The sequence below is a fragment of the Nannospalax galili genome, unplaced genomic scaffold (assembly GCF_000622305.1).
Source record: "Nannospalax galili isolate Female #2095 unplaced genomic scaffold, S.galili_v1.0 scaffold115, whole genome shotgun sequence".
Taxonomy (NCBI): domain Eukaryota; kingdom Metazoa; phylum Chordata; class Mammalia; order Rodentia; family Spalacidae; genus Nannospalax; species Nannospalax galili.
In genome coordinates, this window is record NW_008340588.1 from 6438489 (window position 1) to 6461898 (window position 23410).

Below are 23410 nucleotides of genomic sequence, written 5' to 3' on the forward strand. Positions count from 1 at the left end.
CAATGTCATTCTCTAGACTTTGTAAAATATATAAGACTGAAAATTTAAAAAGAATTCTAATTTAAAATGTCTAAAAATACTGCAGTACATAACAGGGGTTCTAGGAAGTAATAAATGTATAAACACAAAAAGACATTCAAAAAAATTAGGAATAACAAAATATTAAATTAAATACAAAAGCAGGGGCTGTAGAGATGGCTGAGTGCTTAAGAGCACAGGCTGCTCTTGCAGAGGCCCCAGGTTCAGTTCCCAGCACCCACAGAGCTAACAACCACCTTAATTCCAGCTCCAGGGGCTCGGATGCCATCTTCTAGCCTCCATGGGCACTGCATGGACAGGGTGCATGTACATACATTTAGGGAAAACTCCTACACACAAAATGATTTTTAAATTAAAAAAATCAGAGAATTTTTTCAAAGAATAATTAAATGATACCTATTTGGTAGAGGTTACTTGAAGCTTCTCTGTAACTACTTCCAATGCTACCTACTGACTGGCCAACAGATAGGCAGAGTAACCCCCACCCCACCGCACCCCCACTTTTTTCCAGTAAGAAAATACACTTACATGACAGAAGTGAATTCCCTTAACACTGTTGCCCATTTTGTCAAGAGGAGGAGACCAGCACATCATGCCCATGACATTGGGGACAACTAACAGAATGCCCCCAGCAACTCCAGATTTTGCAGGAAGACCAACCTGAAAATAATTTAATAAAATGGCATCATGTTAACTATTTTAAAATAAAAAATGTTACATTTAGGAACAGTTTAAAAATTATGGCACATTATAGGGCTGAGGAGTGGCTTAGAAGGTTAAGTCACTTGCCACTGAGCCTGTCAACCTGAGTTCAATCCCTAGGACCCACATGGAGGAAGGAAAGCTATCGTTTAACCTCTGTAAGGGCACCATGGCTTGTGAACACACACACACACACACACACACACACACACACACACACACAGACAAAGAAATCTGAACATTGACTAAACATTTTTATATCATATTTAATGTTAAATGATATTATTAATGATTGTGTATGCAGTAGTTGTTATGTTTTTAAATATAATAGTGGTACCATTATGTTTTGCTATGTATTTAGAATTACATACTGTTTGGAGTATGACAAGATGGGAAAAGTAGGTATGCACACCAATGAACAAGATTTGTCATGCATTCAAGATTACTGAAGATGAATGATAGATAACAATTCAATCCATTTCTCTATTTTACTACTACATCTGAAAATTGCAGGGCCTGTGAGATGGCTCAGTGTGGTAAACACACTTGCTGTGCATAGTAGGCGAGATTTGATTCCCACAAGGTGCTTGACCTACATGCATGGCACTATGCACACACACAGAAAGAAAAACAAAGAAAAACAGAGAGAAAGAAAAGGAAAAAATTTAAAGGCAAATTTCTTTAAAAACAAGAAAATTACAAAAGCAATTTTTAGAAGGGTATTATATGACATAAACAGGATCAAATAAGAAAAGCCTACATATTTCAAAAGTACCAAATATACAAATAGGCTTAAAAAAATATTTTAAAGTTTTAGTTTTAATACACTTTTAAGGCCTTTAAAATATCTATGGTCATAACCAAAGATTTAAAGCTCACCATCTCTGCATTTTCTGTTTTGAGTTTAAGGATGTCTTGAGGCATATAATCACCATAATCCTACAAAGTCTGTACTAATCCTGTGCCATGAAATACTTTAAAAAAATGGAGTGGTGAGGTTTTATATATTAAAAGCCTCCAAGCTTTTAAGGACATCTCATATACTGTTTAACTCTACTCCTTACTAATTTGTAACCAATTAACCTTGAAAACAAGCCTTCCTCCAAAGACAATACACAGCTTTAGAAGCAAATTTCAAATTGCATTTTAAAAAGCACCAGTCTAGACTAGTTCCTTGCAAGAGAAAATTAAGATTAATCAACAATTACTTACATGGAAAGCAAACTGCCCTGAGAAATCATACATGCCACAAGAATGCATCAAACTCAGTGTATTTCGAACTGCCTCAGGACTGAGGACTCTTTCACCAGTTATTGGGCAGAATCCACCATTAGCCAGTGTTGCAGCCATCACACTGGCTGATTCACATGTTACTTCAATGGAGCATAGCTAAAAAAAAGAAAAAAGTACAATTATGAAAATCTAGGTTCATAGTATTTTCAGTATAAAAGTTGGTTGTAAGACAATCCATTTTTTCTGGTATTTCATACAAACCTGAAATATTTCTTCTAAAGGAATGATTGTACTCTAACTTGACATTTCAAAGATTTCAACTGACCAATAGCTAGGCATTTTAAGATTTACTGGGATTATCCACATTTATAATATTTTGGTGACAGAATTAAGCTAGAAAGAGCCAGGCTACCTACCTAAGCACTAAGCTTTGTTCATGCCCTATGTAATCCTCAAATTTATTTAAATACTAATGCTGTCAGTCATGTTATTTTTAATGCCATCTTGACAAATAAGCCATAAAACATTTTTAAGATACAGCAATGTACGCCAACACTGTGACAGCTTCAACATGAGACATGACCACTAAAAAAGGGGGAAATGCTAAAATACCTGACATTTTACCCATAAAAAAAGCTTAGCATTCCAATTTACATAGCAACATGCAAAGGACAAATGGAAATAAAAAATAAAAAAATCTAAGACAGCTCTAGCTTGGGTAACCTAGAAGCTTAAAATACAATGCACTTGTATTTATTGGGTATTTACTATGGCCAATGTGTGCTGTGTATGAATAGATACACACACACACACACACACACATACACACACACACATATGCCATATATATATATAACCAAAAAAAGTCCAAGTAAGATGAAATTTTTGCATTTAAGTATCATCAAAATAAAACAAAGACTGGTCACATAAGGTCAGTGGTAGAACACTTTCCTTGCATATAACAAAGCCCTGAGTTCAAGCCTGATCAGTGCAGTAACATGAGTAACAATAAAAACAATTTACTACATCCAACCCCTAAATCTAAAATAATAAATTCTTCCACATTTTATTTTTAATTAACAGAAATCAAAATTGGGAGGAAAAAGGAGATGATAAGGAAAAGGGAGAAGACTGCCTTCTCAAATTATAACCTTTCTTCATATTCCAAACTCTGTAAGAACTATAAAAAGGTTTTAAAATAGCAAGAAGGAAAATTAATTCACTACACTGAATTAGAAAATTTAGTGTGTTCATCACTTTATAAAAACCAAGTTTCAACCTTGCCCTTTTATATTAAAATTTCTATCCTATTTCTCCAGAACTAAAGAATCTAATTACAATACTGGCCCACAGTGCAAACCCTTCTATATTTAGTCAACAAACACTTTCTTAAAGAAGATTTAAATCTCCAGGATCATTTCCTAATTTATATTTAGCATTAATCAGAATTCTGCTTGTTAAAAAGTGGGAATCTCCTAATCTGGCAACTTCCAACATAAAAATGCTTTCCTGATAACCTGCTGGATATTCACTGAGCTAACTTCAGTCCTTCTCCAAAGAACAACACCTCTATGACTGTCTTCATTTCTGCACTGAATAGAAGCTTCACTAGACATTAGTAGCATTAAACTCTAATAGCCAAAGTAATGTGTATTTCAAACAAAGTATGTGTCAGGAGAAAAATAAAGGTTATGAGTTAAGAGTAAAACTGACACTAAACTTTAAAAGTTTCAAGAAATTTCATATATATCCTTTATGCTATCTTCAGTGTAATAAAGTACATATGCTAAAACCTGAAATGAGGGGTCAATATCTGAGTAAGTCATCATCAGGGTAAGCCTTGAACTTTATACTAATAGTCTGAACTCTCAATTCATCATCTTTTACAATGAGCACATGAAAACTGGTAACCTGCACTTCCATCAAACTTCATTAGCAACCTCTGTATATCTTGTAAGTTTATTAAACAGTTACAATTAAAGCACATTCAAAAGTAAATACAGAGCTGGGAGTGGTGGCACATGCCTTTAATCCCAGCACTCCAGAGGCAGAGACAAAGAGATCTGTGAGATCAAGGTCAGCCTGGTCTACACAGAGTTTCAGGCCAGATGGGGCTACAGGACAGACCCTGTCTCAAAAAACCCAAAACCCAAAGACAAAAAAAGTAAAGTCAGGAAAATACAAAATAAACTAGAAATGATGTAGCCTAAGAATCTTCACATTACAGCTTGATTAGGACACCAATAGGGTTAAATCTGCAAAGCTAAACTGAGGTGAAAATATGTGGGGAGGAGAGGGATCTCCAAGAAGGCTATACTAAGCTAACATCTGTACCACAGCAATTTGCGTGTGCGTGTGTGTGTGTGTGTGTGTGTGTGTGTGTGTGTGTGTGTGTGTGTGTAAGAGGAGGGGTGGGGGAAGGAGTGGAATTCTCTGCCTGACAGAAATACTGAGAGCTACCCTAATTTAGAGGCAAACACTGAAAGAACGTGCTGAACAAATTCTGAGGAACGATTATACCAGCAAAGAGCAGATATAGATTACAGAAGATAGCAAGTCAGCTAAGACTGACACTTTAAAACGCTGAATACAAGCCTTCAGGGGTGGGGGTGGGGGTGTTTCCAAACACAGAATATAAAAACTAAGAAAGCTCAGTTTAAAATTAGAAGGAAACAATTTCTAGAACATAAATGTGTTTTTAGGCAGTTTTCTCTGCTCCATGCTGTCATGTGAATTTTTAGGAGATGTGGAAAGAAGACTGCCTTTTGAGAGATTTTTTTTTGAAAGTCAAGCGCAAATTTTATTTTCTCATGGCCTAAAGTCAAGGTTTCAGAGACATCTACAGTTTTGCAAAATGTGACACATCAATTAGAGTAAATTACCTGGAAATAAAAATCTAGTATTCCAACCATGTCTGTGCCTTCTGGAAAACACTGGGGAAAAAAAAAAAGCAATGAAAAATCAGGCAAACAGAAAAAAATGCACATAAAATGTATCAATATTAAGTTTAAAATCTATAAAATGCTTCATTTTGACAGCAAAAAGCACAGAGCCTATAAAAGCATAAAGAATAGTAAGGCAAATACATCACATTCTACAAATTCCTAAGTTCTAATTTAACTGACAATGATAAACTGATTCATAATTTATAAATCATACTGAACCAGTCTCTATTAACACTAGTTAGACATACTTTTTAAAAAACGTACTAAGCTTAAAGGAGGATTTGCATTAATATAACTAGTCAATTATTTGAATACCTCCAAATAGATACAAATCAATTTAATACTAACATTACTTATTTGTTAACACTAACGAGCACTTTGCGGACTTTTCACTTTTCTCAAAAAGACCAAACAACAACAACAACAACAAAAAAAAACCTTATTGTTGAGCTCTTAGCATCCCATCATTTTATTAAGCAAAATAACTTTAAAATGGAAACAAAAATTTTAAAACCTTCTTTTCTTTTAAGTAATATCCTATCGCAAAATTTCGATCACCACTTTCTCGTTCAGACTGAAACCTAAAAGAAAACAAACAAACAAAAAAAATCACTTAACTTTCTGTAAGTATGATTGGCAACTTTAAATTTTTATAGTATAAAGCAGTGAACTAACAATCAGGACTACTGAAGTCTAGTCTCAATTCTGTCAACAGGACAGGTAGGTAGCCCTGGGTAGTAAGTCTTTGAGAAGTGAAGTTTTCAGTTTTAATTTTCCTCTGCTAAATCTCTAAACTTTATACTCTGTAAACAAGCTAATATTAAAATATCAAAACATGTCATCGCTAAAATATACTGAAAGCTTAAAGAATTCTCTTGTAGAATTCCAAAAATATAATAAACTGAAGGAATTGATGGAAATTTCAATGTGGGAACACAAGAAATGCATCCTGTAGTAATCACTAGATTAACAGTGGCAAATCCTATGTAACAGGAACACTTGCAAAAGTATAGAAGACAGAACTTCATTGAAGAACAGCAAATATTCTGATGCATTTGTGAAATGGTACATAGAGAACAGAAGGGAGGACCATCAAAGCAGGGAAACCTGGGACCCAATTAAAAAAAAAATTATTTATTATTTTTATTTTATGTGTATGAATGTATTGCCTACATGTAGGTAAGTGCACCCATGTCATGCAATGCCCTCAGAGGACAGAAGAGGCCATCAGATCCCCTGGGACTGGAGTTACGGACAGTTGTTAGCTGCCATATGGGTGCTGGGATTCAAACCCAGGTCTTCTGCAAGAACAAGCAGTGTTCTTAACCGCTGAGCCATCTCTCCAGCCCCGGGACCCAATTTTTAAGACTGGTAAATGTCAAAAACTGTAAGGCTCCTGACTGCATACAAAACACAAGCCTGAGGAAAAGTTTTCAATAAGATTCCTTGTCAAATCTGTATCTTAGAAGTTTAACTCTGACATCAGTTTGGGAAAAGGAAAAAGAAAGGGTAGGTGATAGAACAGACACCTGAAATGAGAGCTGAAGAATGTAAGCAGGAGAGACATAGAAGGTAGGATATGACCAAACATGTACGCAGTTGGTTAAATCTTCCAAAGAACATAGAGACTAGATAAGGTAAAGTCTGGCCCAGAGCTTAGATTTTTAACATAGTCTACCGTTCAGGTGATTCAACTGATTTAGAGAGATCCCTAGATGAGTTTGAGAAGAGAATGAACTTCCATACAGATAGATTTTGTATGTAGTACATTTGAGAGATCAACCTGTAAGAGTCCAAAAGCTAAAGGCTACTGACAGAGGAAATAAGGGCAGTAATCTGTATTATTGCAGTGGACACAATACCATTACATTGTGTATTTTAACATTTCTATGGTCATAAAAATAAAATGTAAATGGAAACATTCTTAACCTCTTTCTCCCTCCTTTCTTTCGGATACTAGGGAGTTAATACAGAGTCTCAGGCATGCTAGGCAAGTGGTCTATGGCTGAGCTAAATCCCTAGCCCTCTTTTTACTTTTATTTTGAGACAGAGTTTCACTACATTGCCCAGTTGTAGCCCCATGCAGGCTTTGAATTCAAGATCCTCTTGCCTCAGTCCCCCAAGCAGTTGAAATTACAAACTTGTGTTACCTGGCCCAGATTGGCATGATTAAAAAAAAAAAAAAAAAACCAAGTAAACAACTTAGCCATGAATATTTCATTGAAGGCACAGAAAATTGTCCTGAAATCCTTGGAAAACTTCCTGGAAAAGGTATTTAAGCTAGTGTATCAGCAGAACTGAATAAACACAGCAAAAAAAGGCCAAAAGATTTACTGTTCCTTCAAAGTATTTATATGTTAGTATCATGCTTTATAAAATTAATGATAATGTTCTGTCCTTAAATGTGTTCCTAGTAATGTGGTTCTGAAAGAGGAAGGTAGAGATGACTCAGCAGTGCTTGCTGCTCTTACAGAGACTGGAGTTCGGTTCCCAGTACCCATGTTGCTGCCTTTAACTCTAGCTCCAGGGATCTGCTGCCTTCTTCTGACCTCCATGGGCAGCCATGCACACATGTGCATGCACATACAGACACACGTACACATAAATAGGTTTTTTAAAAAACTTAAATAACATACTTATTCTTAGGATATACAGGCAGGGTGATTTAAAGGTAAAGTATAAATGATTGTTTACAACCTAATTTTAAATGATTCAGCAAAAAAATGCTGTGCGTACATCTGTATTTACATCATCTGTATACAAATACACATACACTTTTAGTGAAAAAATACCAAGCTGGGGAGGTGGCAAAATCAGTAAAGTGCCTGCCATGCAAATACAAAGACCCAAGATCAGACATCAGAACCCACATAATAATACCAGGTATGGCAGTACATGCTTATAATCCCAGTGCTAAGGGGACAGAGACAAACAGAGCCCTGAAAGTCACTGGCCAGTCATCCAACCTAGCTAAATCAATGACTCTTCTGATTTAGGGACAGACCCTGTCTCAAAAATATTAGTAAGTAAAAGTGGAAAACAATCGACACTCAACATTGACCTCTGACACTTCAAATGCATGCACACACAGGAACCCATATCCATAAAAACACACATACATCACACCTACACATATACCACCACACACAATTTAAAAAAACAAAGAGAGGAAAAAAAAACATCAATGAGACAAAACATTCTTCAGACACTCTAAATAAAAGATATCAGATATTCCTTGTTTATTCTTTCAACTTTCTTGAAGACGAAAACTTCCAAAATAAAATATTGGAGGAGTTTTAAAAAAAGCAAGTTAGGGGGCTGGAGAGATGGCTCAGCGGGTAAGAGTACTGGCTGCTCTTGCAGAGGAACCGGGTTCAATTCCCAGCACCCACATAGCAGCTAACAACCATCTGTAACTCCAATCCCAGGGTACCCAACACAGGTGCATCTGCCGACATGCAGGCATTACACTTATACACATAAAAATAAAAATTTATTTTAAGTTAAAAAATGCAAGTTAGTAAGTTACCAAATTGATAAAAAATTGGAGTCCAACTGATTCTAGGATTATCAATATGAAATTTATTAAAGTCATGTTGTTCTTGTCAAGTTATTTAGACATTATTCGTTTTGCTCTAATGAGCAAATTTAATTCACTGAAGTATAAATTCTAGGGCCATAAACAGTGTGTGTGTGTTTTAATCTATTTGTATTTGTGTATATATGAAGTAAAACAGTATTAAAAATAAATCCAAAAATCTAATATTTTGGGTATAAAAACCCAAATTATAAATTAGACTCACGTTGCATTACTGAATCCAACATATTCATTACCAGCCATCTTATTCAAAAACTGCATCACCTATGAACCAAAATTAGTACATTAGTAATCAACGCTAAATATTTGAAAATGTAACGTGAAAATATAATTCTATGTTGTACTTACATAGTCAAACTTCTCAGCATTATTTACTCCTTGCTGCAAAGAAATCAAAAACATACGTATGTTAAAATAGACACTATTAACAGTAAAGTTTTAAGTTAATATAATACAAAAATTCAAACAGCTACCATTATAATTAATGCACTGCATTAGTACTTTTACATCTAGGAAATCCTTCTAAAGTAACAATATTTAAGCTTTTTATGTTAATGCCCATACGTTGAAAAAAAATCAAAAATTACAAAGGGAATGCTTTATTTTAAGTATAAATTTACTCAACCAAAGTAACAGAATACAAGTTACTCTGAAACCCCCGTATCTTTCATGACAGCACATAACTTACTAAATTGTTATTTCATAGTTTTAAAAACTTAAAATAAAGTTCACCTTTAAAAAGAATTAATATATAAATCATGATTTTTCAATTAAGAACAATCTATTTTAAGAAACAAACCCTTTAATCAGTATTGAGTTAGAATAATGAGTTGTATTACAAAACTGACTGATTTCTTAGAATTCTAATATATGCAAACGCTGGCTACATTTTACTAGGATGTAGAGAAAGTTCTACCTCCATTATCTCTCACTTGTTATACAATATTTTGAATTTTAAAAATTCTATCTCATAGTCTCTAAAAAATTAACTACAATTATACCAATTCAGAATGTGGAAGATGTATTGTTTCATTACTTCTAGTTCTGACATGTTATCTACCCCAAAGATCATTAGGAAAAAAAACCTATGTAATGTAGATCGTTCAAGCAACCAAATGGTTTCATTTTACCTCGACGAAGTTTACAAAGCAGTAAGGTGTAGATCTGAAATCAAACGTATTAATTGGTGATATGCACCCAATAGAAACAATACATCTCTAATTTCTAAAACAGGATTCAAATAAAATAATTTGACAACCAGTTTAAAAAGCCAATTTTTAAAAATCTACAGCCTCAAAATTCCAAAGCATTATACTTTAAAATGTTGTTATGGAGCATTTGTTCTAGAGTATCATCTAAATGAATAAAGTCAGGTTCATTTTCCCTCATGAGGTTAGGTTATGACTAGTAAATATGAAACCCTACAAGTAAACTTATTTAAGAAAGTGCAGTCACACATACACAGTAACTGGAAACAACACCAGAGTAGTTCATCAAAATTAGACCTCAACAAAATTTAAATAAAGAATAACATAACAGTTTACAATCCCCTAAGTAAATATTTTCTCTAAAGCATCCTGACATTTTTAAAACTGTCTTATAATATACCAGAATTCAAAATGTAGAAATGTAACTCCAAAGCTGTTCAATGAAAAATAATTAAAAGAAGAAATTACCAACTTCATTGAACTGTTGCAGTTGTCAAAATATTCCATAGATCCTAATGCTGTAAAATATGTAACAACATTTAAGCCACAAAAACCTTTTCAACCTTAGGAAAAAAAAACACAAAAATAAAAAAACGAAAAAGAACAACTTTTGGAAAAGGACGTCAGCATTTGTACTGGGATCCCACATGGATAATTATTGTTCATATAATTATTCAATGTAAAATAAACAAGTTATATTGAACTTTCATTCTAACATAAGGTGTATCCGGTAAAACTGATGTTTTCCTTGTTCAATCAAGTTTAACATACAAAAATAAAAACCATTTCAACTCTAGACTTGGTCACATACTTGATGTATTTTGTGGCTTACTAAATTAAAGCACAAGTAGGGTTGCTTTTAAGAAAATGATATTTATTGCATCATTTACTATATTAGGTATTATTATGTAATTTTTGTTAGGCTACTTGAAATGCCCTAGGCAGATTTACATAAACAGAGCAAAACAAAATACTGATTGTGTAGACCAAAGAGTATCTCTATCCCAAACTTTCCCATCTAAACGTAATGGCAGTTGATTAATGTTTCTTATTATCTACCCTGGAAATGCTATTTAACTAAAATCACTAAGATATAGTTGCCCCTCTAGTTGTTCATGTAATCAGGAATACATCAGATCTAAGATGTCACTTTAATTTTGAAATGTTATAGTAAAAAGTTTCTTTGCAAAGCTCTCAGGGAAAAAATACATATATACCTAACAAAATTAATTAGAGTAATGTGTTCTCTCCAAGAAAACAAAGACTGAAAAGGAAAGCAACTAGCTATGGTGTAGTAAGGAGGATCAAAGGCTGGAGGAACAAAAACTATAACTGAAACTGGGAATGGGTAAAGAGGCTTGTTATTCTATGCTTATTTTGTTCATGTCTGAATTTCATAGTAAAATGTTCAAAGAAAATGTTAATTCATTACTGATCTTTCACAATAATTTGCGAGATGATACTGAGCATTTTCTTTCCACTTCAATTCTGATTTTTAGTGTATATACCAATTGATACTTTCTATTGATAGATTATGATAGCAATTCTCTTCCTATTTTAATCTTTTACAAAGGTTTGAATTAAGAAATCTTGCTTACAGCAGATAAATAAAATTGGTTTTGTTACAGCAATATTACCCAGTTCTTTATACATAGTTGGACCTCTTCATAGGCCAAATCATATAGTAATCAAGTATTAACTAACAATTTGCTTAAGGCTCATTTCAATTTCGTTGAAACCAAAGAATGAGAAACAACCTAGACTACAGCAGGCCTTGATTTAATTCACAGGGTCAATACCATTAATTTCAGTCCTTTAAAATGCTGTCTTGTTAGTATCTGAAAAGTTCTAAAACCTAAAGAAGTATGGTATGGTAAAATCGGAACACAGAAGTATCCCTTTGTTTTGGAAAATGGGAGACTATCAAAAACTAAAAGCAAATAATTTGAAGATGGGCACACACAGAAACACAACTAGAAACTGGTGTTCTTAAACTATCAATGCTCCTGTCCTTTATCCATCCTTCATGTACCCAGGGATGCATTTTTCTCAATTTGAAGATCACAATACATGCATTGTTACAAACTCTGTTATTTTAATCCTAAAAATTGTTTACAGCCATTTTTAGTAAATATAAAAAGAGAAACTGAACTGGACAAAATATTCAAGAAAATTTCTCTTTTCTTTCCTTTTTTTTTGAGACTAGGTCTCCCTGTAGCTCCGGCTAACCTGGAACTCACTATGTAGATCAAGCTGACCTTGATTTCATAAAGATCTACCTGCCTTTGCCCCTGCCTCTCAAGTATGGGAATTAAAGGCAGTGGCATCATGTCCAGCTCAAGAAAATTTCTAATCCATTACCAACTGATTTTTAAAAGCAAACCATGTGGTTTGTTTGAGACCGGAAGACATTAATATTAAAAAATTATAAAAATGTATTTCTTACAAACATGCCTATTAAGTTACAGAATTTATACCTCTTGAAGAAAAGCATAAATGAAAATATAATAAAGAAGCACTGAGTTTTAACAATACTTTATTAATGTAGGGGCTAGGGATGTGGTTCAGTGGAGAATACTTGAACTCACAGAAATCTGACCATCCCTCATCCCTACTTCCCAAATGCTGAGATTTGAAAGTGTGTATCATCATACCTAGCTAGTTACAGTATTTTTATAGATTAACTTTAAAAATAAAAGAATAAAACTGAATTCAGTTGGTAATAAATCTACCTTTCATTAAGGAAAAAGCAAACAACAAAAAAAGGGACAATAAAAGCCCAAAGTAAATAAATCACTATACTCTCGTGTCTTAAATGTAACAAGCCCAGGGCATCAAGCACTACAACTCAGAGTCACAAACCACCTATGAATGTGATTATAAGCAAATCTAACAGATTATGGCTAATGACCAAATGGAGCACAGGATAAACATTAAACTTCTCTTGAGTTTTCATAGAGTAATAAAAAACTGTTTAGAAAGAAAAATACTTCAGTTTTTTTAAAAAAATTTATTTATTATTTTTCTTTTATGTGCTTTGCCTGCATGTATGTAAGTGCTTTGCCTGCATGTTTGTGCACGCAATGCCCTGCAGAAGTCAGAAGAGGGTGTTGGATCCCCAGAAACTGGAGTTATAGTCAGTTGTTAACTGGCATGTGGGTGCTAAGAAGCAAACCCAGGTCCTCTGGAAGAAGAGCAAGTGATTTCAACCACTAAGACATCTCTCTAGACCCAAGACTCAATTTGTTTAAGTTAAAAAATACTGCTTTCTAAAACAGGGGAAAGAAAAACAAAACACCCAAACTTCTTCAAATGAAAAAACTTAGAAACCACCACTAGAAGACATAAACACAGAAAAGTCAAGTGAGATTTTTTATAGCACGCTGCCCTCAGTTTCCCACCCTAACAGTCAAGTCAGAGTTTAACATTTAAGCTAAAACTAAAGTTGCTAATCACTGAAAAAAACAATGTGAATAATGCCATTTCATCTCTATATAACGATTCCTCTTTTTATTCCCTTCTTTAAATCAAGCAATCACACATTATCATCATGAATTAAAGCAGACTGTAACAAAAAGTATTCCCTTAAAATTAGTAGCTACCATAGAGAAAAAAGCGAAAAGTATAGAAACCTTTATGTCCTTTTAATTATGTGCATTTTAAGTGTAAAATGACATTTGTTTTTAAAAAGGTATTTACCTATATAGCTTTGATTAAAATTTTAAATATTGGAGTTTTCCTATAAGCTTAGTGGTTAAGAATTTATGCAACAGGTTCCTTCTGTCCAAATCCTCCTTTTTTCCACAATCTGCTAATCCTTTTGAACATTTGCTCTGCCTCTTCCCCCATTTCCTGAGGATCACCACCAATCCTACAAGGAAAAAATATCAATACTACAAAATTATGAAATAAAGAGTCTTACTAAAGACTCTACTTAATTTTCCACTCTTTTTTTTCCAGGAGGGAATAACATGAGATTTGCTGCAATGGCACCAGAATAAAGCCCTGATCTTTGAAATGGGAAAAAAAGTCACAAATAGTCTTAAGGTCAGTGAAAATAGATAAAAAGCATGGCTACATCTACCAGCCATGGTAAAATACTCATGTTCTGCGCACTAAAACTCAAGCTCCTTGGGAAGGAGTCTGTTTCCTTAAAAAGAGCAGAAACTAACTAGCATCTACAAAGTAACCACATATACCCACCATTTTAAAAAGATGCAACTTCATAAATCAGTATCTTTTGTACAAGTTATAAATTAATAGTTTTTCTGCCTTTTCTGGATATTCTGAAGTCAGTGATATCATCAAGCAAAATGGCAATTACCTACATTAAATATAATAGTAAATTCTGATGAACAGACAGAATATTAGATCTAGCTCAGAGTATCAGACTCTACTACTGATACAACCTATTAAGTGTCAGTTTCCTTAAGAAGACTGGGCTTGTTTGGGTATGGTTTTAATGCCTCAATTTCATTACCAACTTGTAATTATATAAACATATAAATATCAAGGTTACACACAGATATTTAATGAATTCCGAATTCTTTAAACAGTCCTAAGAAATATTTTATTCTCTGGGGCAGTCAGTTTTACAGAGTCATCTCAAGCTCCTACCTTTACAATTTTATTAGATTCAGTTTTTTAAAAAAGTCCTTGTGAAGTATAGTCTAAAAACAGAACAAAACCTCAAAGATACTAAATTTAAATATACACATTAAATCTGAACCATATTCCAAAGTCTCATTTCCAATTCTGCCAGTAAATTTAAATTTTTACAAATTTAAAATGACTGATCAAATCTGAAAAATAAAAGATGACTTGATTAAATTTCTGCACTACTGGACACTGTGTTTCTCTAGCATTCCTAATGCTCATACTAATGTGGATCAATGTGGTTTCTGGTTTATGACTAACCACAGTAAGTGAAACTAATGAAATGATGTGATATGACCAGACATGCAATTCCCACATGTAGCATGTCAGTGTAGTTGATTAAACCCATGAATCATTAAACAAAAAGACTTTTAACTGCATGCAGTTAAGGAAGTCTTCTATTAATTATTTACATATGCCCTCTTTAGAAAACACTACCAGCATATCATATTAATCTTTCTTCAACATGAGTCCCTTTTTTTTTGAGACCTTTTTCATCTTTTTTGAGACAGAGTCTCATCTCATGCATCCCAGGGTAGGCCCTAACTCACTACTATATAGCTGAGGAACCTTGAACTTTTGGCATTCACAATCCCTCCACTGTAACAGCTCTTAAACTGGAATCCATGGAGCATCTTCAGAGGTTCAGTAAACCCACTAAAATGTATGTAAAATCATGACATCTGGATATTTGAGGGAAGATCCAAATGGTTTAGAACCATTCTAGTGTTTTGAAAATCAAGCATTAACATATACATTGCAGAATAACTCTCCTTAGTTCTAACTTGTTATGTCTTCAAATCTTAATTATTGAGCTTTTCTCTCATAACATTTACTAGATGAAATTAGAAGGGCCCATCTACTTGTGCATATTTCATACTTCAATGCAAACCGCCTAAAGGCAGAACTGAGCCTTGTACATAATTGCTTTGCCATTTTCTGCAAATAGTTTTTCACCCCTAAATAATTAGAGATAAACATAAAGTTACCTACATTTTAAAAAATTTGGCTACAAAATATTATTTTATTAGTTACAAATATTAAGTGGGCCAATGCTTACAAAGAATTTGCACTGAAATCAATATAGTCTTAAGATAGTAGTCTTCTGTATAAAAACTTTTCTCAGTAAGGTACAAAATTCATGAAAGTTAACATAGGATTTCTAGTATATTAATTAGGTGAATTGTGTAAGCTGGGCCAAGCCTGTAATATATCCTTCAACTTTCTGTATGTAGTCACATGACCCCATCTATAGTAATCCATTTACAAGGCCATGACCTATGCTCTATTCTAACCTGGGCACAAATTTACTGAGGAGGTAAAAGTGTTCCCAACACAAAATTTATTTTAATTTAAGTACCACTTGTAATTAGAAATTCAAAACAGAAAAATGGGGAAAAAATCTTAAGTTGTGTAATAAATGTTAAAGTCTATCACACAACAGAACCATTTTGAAATACTTATTTCAAAACATTACCTTCCAATTATTAAGGCAAACAAACACTAAAATAAATGAGTCAACATACAATGCAAACATCAAAACTTAAGCAGCATAATAATTGGAAGAAGCCTTACTTTTAATTATGACATGATTTAAAGTAAAGCAAATGAAACAATTTAAATGAAAATTGTGATACCAGTTTATTATAGAAAACACTATTCAATAGTAGATATATTTTATCTTAAACTCAAATTATTAGAACACTTGCTCCTACATTTCCCACTAAAAACATAAACAGTAAAATGTTTCTAATTTTAATAACATTTATTCATTCTAGAAGAGGCAAAAGGAAGAAAACATTTAAAACCTTAAAGAAGAAAAAGGGCTACGTCTACCTCCTATTCTATAAAGTTCTTAAATCAGCACCAAATCTTTCCATCAAGAGACTAACTAAATGTTGGGATTTTCGATGAGTAATCTGTCTTTCATTCTGCTCTTGAAATTATAATATTTGTATTGGGATAAATAAAAATCCTAAGCCTATATACCAAGATTATGTTTTTAATTCCAGGAGAATCATATCACAGTCTCACATAAACAATCCAAGTTACACGTTTATACCTTAGTTATTAAAAAAATATTTACTAGGTTAAAAGCAAATGACAGTATTTTACCTTTATTAATGACGTTACAACAATAGCTCCAGCATTTACCATAGGATTATGTGGTTTATCTGTAAAATATAAAAGCAACAGCATTATTTGAAATACTTGGTACCACATTATGTGATGCAGAGGTACTTTCTGCAGGGAGAATTCTTTGAAGTAAGCTACATAGTTGTTCACATATAGAATTCTGCTCTAAAAGCCATATAGTAAAACAAGGATTTATCCAAGAGTCTGTAAGAACGTGTTAATAACACATACAGCATTTAGTCTCAGCATTCTGGAGGCAATGGTGTACTTGAAGACCAGCCTGGTCTACATAGTGAGACCCAGTCTCAAAAAACAAAAACAAACAAACAAAATAACCAAAACAACCCACATCCAAATTTCCTAACTTTGTCATTTACTATGTGACCCTAGGCAAGAACAACTTCACTGTTTCCATATAACCTCTGAAAATGCACATCTGGTGTTAGTCCCAATTTATGCATGTAAGTATGCCCATGCGATGCAATGTCCACAAAGGTCATAAGGCGGTGTCGCATTCCCTAGAACTGCTGCTATGGTCAATTGGTAGCCTCAGTGTGGGTGCTGGAAATTGAACCTGGGTCCTCTTCAAGAGCAGCCAGTGCTCTTAATTGCTGAGCCATCTCTCCAGGCCCCAACTACAGGTTTTAAATTGTAGTCTCTCCTTTCTATATTTAAATCAGTAGGTTTCATTATGACATCTTCACATTTTGTTCATATCATACTTTGCTCATCTTCACCCTGTTACCTCTTGGTCTCCCTTCGTCTTCCCACAGATCTCTCCACACAGAGTACCCCCTTTACTCTCATGGCTATTTTTTAAAAAAATCTAGATCTGTCAAAGAGAAAATGTGTGATTTTTAAATGTGATTCAGAAGTAAGCCTTTTAAATTTGTACCTTTTAGGATCCAGCAATCCCCTATCTGGGTACACATATGCAAAATAAACAAAAACATCACAGTGAAGACATAATTATTCTTTTTTGGTCTTTTTGAGACAGGGTCTCCCTATGTAGCCCCAGCTGTCCTGGAACTCACTATGTAGACCAGGCATTCTTTTAATTCACTGTAGCATTATTTACCACAGCTAAGACATGAAACCATCATGTGTTTACCAGTGAATGAATGAATAAGGAAAATGAGGCATACATATAAGTGAATACTATTCAGTCTTAAAAAAAGAAGGAACTATTTTATTTACATAACATGGATAAACCCAAAGGATATTATAAATAGTAAGCCAGGTACAGAAAAGCACAGAAAAATACATGATCTCATTTTTACGTAGAATCTAAAAATGTTGAGCTCAAAGAAGCAGAGAGCAGAATAGTTACTAGGGCTGTAAAGGCAGTGGAGATTAAGGGAACCTATGTAAAGGTAGAGGGAGAGAACCAACTCCACAAGTTGCCCTTCTGACCTCTGCATGTACAGTAGCACGTATACCCCTGCCCACACACACATATCCTACACACACAATAAATTTTTAAAATGGTTGAATGTTCGTTTGTGCACCACATGTGTGCAGTGCCCATAGAAACCAGAACAGAGCATCGGAACCCTTGGACTGAAGTGTACAGATGGTTGTAAGCTATCACATGGATGTTAAAAACTAAATTTAGGTTCTTGGCTTTAAGTGCTCTAACCACTGAGCCTATTTAAAAAAAAATAAGTCTTCCAAAGGAGAATTTCCAAAATTGACATCTCCATAAAGTCACTTGTTTCCTCATTTATAGTAATAGAAAGTTTCAGCCAAGTCCAACCATAAAACAAAAATTCTTTATATTGTAAATACTTTAAAAGTACTGTAAGCAAAGAGTAATTACCACTGTTATCTATTCATTATTCATATTAATCTTAACTTATTATCATAATCTTATATAGTTGGGATGGATTTAACCCTATAATGCTGAATATACAGACAAAAACACATTTACTTACCATATGGTTTCACTATAATGCTACTTATGAAATTTAAATGTGAAAAAAATGCTTTAAATTTTTTTGTTGGAGCTGGTCTAACCCGACTCAAGAGCAGAATCCTTTCAGATTCAGGAAGGAGTGGATAATGAGGCCTTTATTTTATCACTCCTTCCAAGATTGTTGGTATTGACTCAAGTTCAGAAAAATTCTAAGACTACTAGGGTGAAATCTCGTTAATCTTTGTATTTCTGTTTTGATTATAAACCAGCAATAAAATCCTGAGTTCTTATCACAATTATTTTCTTACACAAACCACAATATCAATAAATCATACTATTTAAAACCATACATGAAATGCCAAAACTTTTTATGTTAAGTTCATTTACCCTAAACCACATTTTACCTTTGTTTCAAAAATACTTCTAATATCTAATATTCAAATTCCCACTCTTGCATCCTTAAATATCTTCCTCCAAATAAATCAATTATTCAAAATCACCCATATTATTCATTTGCTTTTCAAAAGTACTGATTTTTTAAATAAAATGTTTAGTTAGAACAACAGAATTATTATTGAATTCTTTCAATAATAAACTTGGATGTCAATGAACTTAATAAACAAGTAATTTCTGAATATGATATCCTTAATTAACTTGTCAATGTATGCTAACCTCCAAAAAGCAGCACTTTTAAAAAGGTTATGGTAAAATACAGAAGAAAATAAACTTGTTCTAAAATATACAGGAAGGAAAGATTGAGAATGTATCAGTCATAACTCATTTAAGGAACTAATAAAACATTTCGTTTATTTGTCAGAAAGAAGACAACATGAAGTTTCATTGCTTACAACCATTATCTCAACCTTCACTTATTTCCTTCAATCCTGTATCTGAAATAATCAGGAGTCCTGCACATACAAGATAAAAAACAGAAGGCAAGGGGCTAAAGAGATGGCTCAGAGGTTAAGGGCCCTTACTGTTCTTGGAGAGGACCCAGGTTCAGGTCCCAGCATTCACATGGCAACTCACGACTGCCTATTAACTCCAGTTCCAGGGAATCTGACACCACTGTCTGCCCTGGACAGACTCCCACACACACATACTTAGGCAGGATAACACACACACACACACACACACACACACACACACACACACACACACGCACGCACGCACACGCACGCACGCACACATTTTAAACAATAAATCTTAGAAAGGGGCTGGAGCATACTAGGTGATCTTGCAGAGGACCCAGGTTGAGTTCCCAGCACCCATATGGCAGCTAACAACTCTAGTTCCAGGGTATACAATGACTTCTTCTGGCCTTTGAGGACATTGCACTTACATAAATGCAGGCAAAACACTCATACACATAACAAAAACATTCAACCTACAAAAATGAAGCCAAACCTACTCAGCATCTGCTACATGTGGCTCAGATCTAAAATCTATCAGACCAAAGTACTACCTCTGTCTTCCTTCTTCTTTGAATTACTATAAAGTAGTAAGACTTGTAAGTTATTTGATATGAGGTATTTCTCCAAAAAGTAAATGCTATGAAGGAGAAACCACAAAGTCACATAAAAACAATCCCATTCAGAATCTCAAAGATCTAAGTAGCATTAAACCTATAGTATATGAACAAAATGCACCCTCAAATTTATATCCCTAGTCCAGTACAGAACTTATGAAAACAATATAAACACCCATTTACCATATATAAATATGGTAAAATAGAAACATCAGTCCCTACTGGAATTTGCTCCATGAGATAACGGCATGCCATCACATTTCTTTTTTTCCTTTCATAGCACACATTTAATTCAATGAAGTGTGAGTGCTTTATATATTTTACAGACCCAAATGGGGATCAAGGTCTTTAACAAAATAGTCAAGAAGTTGAGCCTAGGTGTTTCACCTTTGCCAAACAATCATTTAACTGAAAACCAACAGTTATAATTATGACTATACCAGCACTCTCAGTTGCTCCCACTGAGTTGTTTTAAACTAAATTCTATACATTTTGAAATTTTGCAAGATTTCCTGATATGTTACTATAATGTGAAATTCTTTTTTTTTTTTTGGTCTTTTTGAGGAGCTCACTATGTAGACCAGGTTGGCCTCAAACTCACAGAGATCTGCTGCCTGCCTCTGCCTCCCAAGTGCTGGGACTAAAAGCATGCGCCACCATGCCCGGCAGAAATTCATTTTTTTAAAGATGGGATTTCATATAGATGACGATGACCTTGAACTCCTGATTTTCCTCCCTCTACCTCCTAGGTGCTAGAATTAAGGGGTACACTGTGCCCAGCTGTTAAAATTCTTATTCCTTGCCCTTGACTCCCTACTCTTCTCTCTAAAGAGAACTCTTAACCTAAAATAACCATTTTTAAAAGTAGGTAATTAAATTACCTCCAAGGATTTACAGAAATTCTATGGAAAAATTTTAAAACTAGATGAAATTTTGTTATCTTCAAAACCAAATTTTCAGTTACTTAGATTTACATAGAAAATGAGACACTTCTTTTTCCAACCAACTTGTAGGTATTCCTTACCATCTTCATTCAAAAACAGTTTGTTGAATCTTAATCCACTTGGCTCTTTCCCAACATAGCGATGCACATACTCAGTTCCAAGATCATTAACAGCAATGGCATATTTCAAAGGTTTTACACAGGATTGAAGACAAAAGGGAACTTTGGTATCTCCAATAGAATGCCTATTAAAAGTAGATATAAAAAATAATTAGTATCAACCAGAAAGCCATTAATTGCATGATTGGACTTTTCCCTTTTTAACATGTTAATTCCAATCTATATTTTCCCATAATTAAACTAAAAATGTTTTTTTCAGTGTTAAAGAATATTAAGGGCTCAAAAGATGACTCAATGGGTAAAGGCAACTGTCACAAAGCCTGACAACTGAGGTTCAATCTCTGGGACCCACATGGTTATAAAGAAAAAACCCAATTTGTCCTCCAAACTCCACAAGTACACTGTGGAAAGGATGCACACGTGTGCCCCCTGCCCCCCACAAACACACACATACATTTAACTTAAGGGTCAAAATGAAGAAAAGAGCCTATAACAAGGGAAAGAAAAATAGACAAGATCTTGAGAAACCGAAGTGCTTATGTTAAGAGTGGGCCTCAGATTCCTTATCTTCAAAATAAATGGGCTAAACTACATGCTTTTTTATTGTAATTTAAGGAAAATTAAGATCAAACTTCACAAATAGATGAAAAATCTTCTAATTTTTATCATAAAAACCTAGCCTAAATTCCAAGTTTATATGACTTGTAGTCTTAAAATTTAGGGCAGGGCTAGGCATGGTGACACATGCCTGTAGTCTCAGCAATCAGGTATAGAACTGTGCTCTGAATGTCAAGCTATGGTCAGATGCCTTCTTCCGAAGCTTGGCTACACTGGCTTACTTTGGATCATCACAAACCTGAGTGTTGCAACTCCCTAAGAAAGGAGGGGCAGGGAGAGTTAGTCACACCTCCAACCAACCAGTAGGTCCTAGTGACACAAGGGGGAGGGAACAAGGGTACCTAAACTGAAGAAGCCCAGAGAGATAGTCTCTTGCCATTTTGTGCAGCTGTGAGGAGGTCACATCCACGTGGACCTGGACAGAGACATTCCACTGCAGTCTTAGAGGGGAGCACCCACACACTTGTTAAGTAAATCCTCACTCACTGCTCTGTAAGTAACTGGTTTCCAAGACTACAGTTTGGAGAAATTAGACGTCAGTTTGCTGTAGGAACCAAAGGACTAGGGAGGTTGGACATTGTTTAAGCCTCCCAGAAGGAATTTTAGCAACACAGGCAGAAGAATGAAGGTACCAAGTTGAAGCCAGCCTGGGCTACAAAGTAAGTTCTAGACCAGCCTGGGCTATATGTCTCAAACTGGAAAAAAATTAAAAAAATTTTTTGAGACAGGATCTCTCTGTAGCCCCAGCTGGCCTGGAAATCACTATGAAGACCAGGTTGGTCTTGATCTTACAGAGGTCCACCTGCTTCTGTCTTCCAAAGTTGGGGTTTAAGGCATACACCACAATGCCAGGCTGTTTTCTTTTTAAAAAATTTTTTTTAAAACACAGTAAATTGGTAACTGAAGAGATGTCACAGCAGTTAAGAGCACTTGATACTCTTGCAAGTGAACCAGGTTTGGTTCCTCCAGCACCTAAATGGAAGCTCACAAACATTGGTAACTCCAGTTCCAGGGTATTCAATGCCCTCTCTGGCTTCCATGGGCACTACACACATAAGGGCATTTACATTTAGGCAAAAAATAAGTAAAAATATAGAAGTCAAAAAAATTTTTCTTTTTTTAAAGAGTAAAATTATATCTCTGATATAAATTCATCAAGCTGTATATATAATACAGACCATATATGTTTAAGTTGTATTTCATTTTAAATGAGTAATTATTTTTAAAAATTTACATTTCTCAGCTAAGTCTTTCAGTGGGAAAACACTGAGTTTTCTTCACAGCATAATTTTTCTGACATAACCAAACTAGAACATAATAAATCTTAATGTCTGATTTTTCAACACAATAAAAATGCCTGCCTTTTTTGCCTGTGAACTTGTGAGAAATGTGTGAGTGTGTGTGTGTGTGTGTGTGTGTGTGTGTGTGTGTGTGTGTGTGTGTACTTGTTGGGATGCAAGTAGGTAGATGTGTTGAGGCCAGAGGCTGACATCAAGTGTCATTGTCCATTGCTCTCTACTTTATTGAGGCAGGGTCTCTTGCTGAACATGAGTTTGCTAATTCCATTTAGTCTGGCTTTTGTCCCAGGGCGTTGTTTCTATATCCCAAAGTACTGGGATTACAGAGTGCCCGACATTTGCACTTTATAAGGTGAGCAATCTCCCTGGCCCAAAAGGATCATTCTTAGAAAAAAAAATCCAGCATTTAGGTGTCTCTGAATTTGATTTTGAAAGTACCTTACCTTTTTAAAGTATCTTATCTCATCATAT

General features: G+C 34.4%; 1 protein-coding gene across 2 annotated transcripts in view; it reads right to left on the reverse strand.

Annotated features, from left to right (window-relative positions):
* Gls (glutaminase) overlaps positions 1-23410 on the reverse strand; it is a 73063-nt gene that overhangs the window by 28101 nt on the left and 21552 nt on the right. For both annotated transcript variants that reach the window (XM_008835613.3, XM_008835614.3), the window contains exons 6-13: positions 20985-21148; positions 16497-16555; positions 8866-8898; positions 8723-8781; positions 5434-5500; positions 4857-4907; positions 1954-2130; positions 568-699 (exon numbers count right to left, since the gene is read on the reverse strand). In XM_008835613.3, the coding sequence (XP_008833835.1) occupies positions 568-699; positions 1954-2130; positions 4857-4907; positions 5434-5500; positions 8723-8781; positions 8866-8898; positions 16497-16555; positions 20985-21148 (742 nt within the window). The remainder of the gene's footprint in view (positions 1-567; positions 700-1953; positions 2131-4856; positions 4908-5433; positions 5501-8722; positions 8782-8865; positions 8899-16496; positions 16556-20984; positions 21149-23410) is intronic.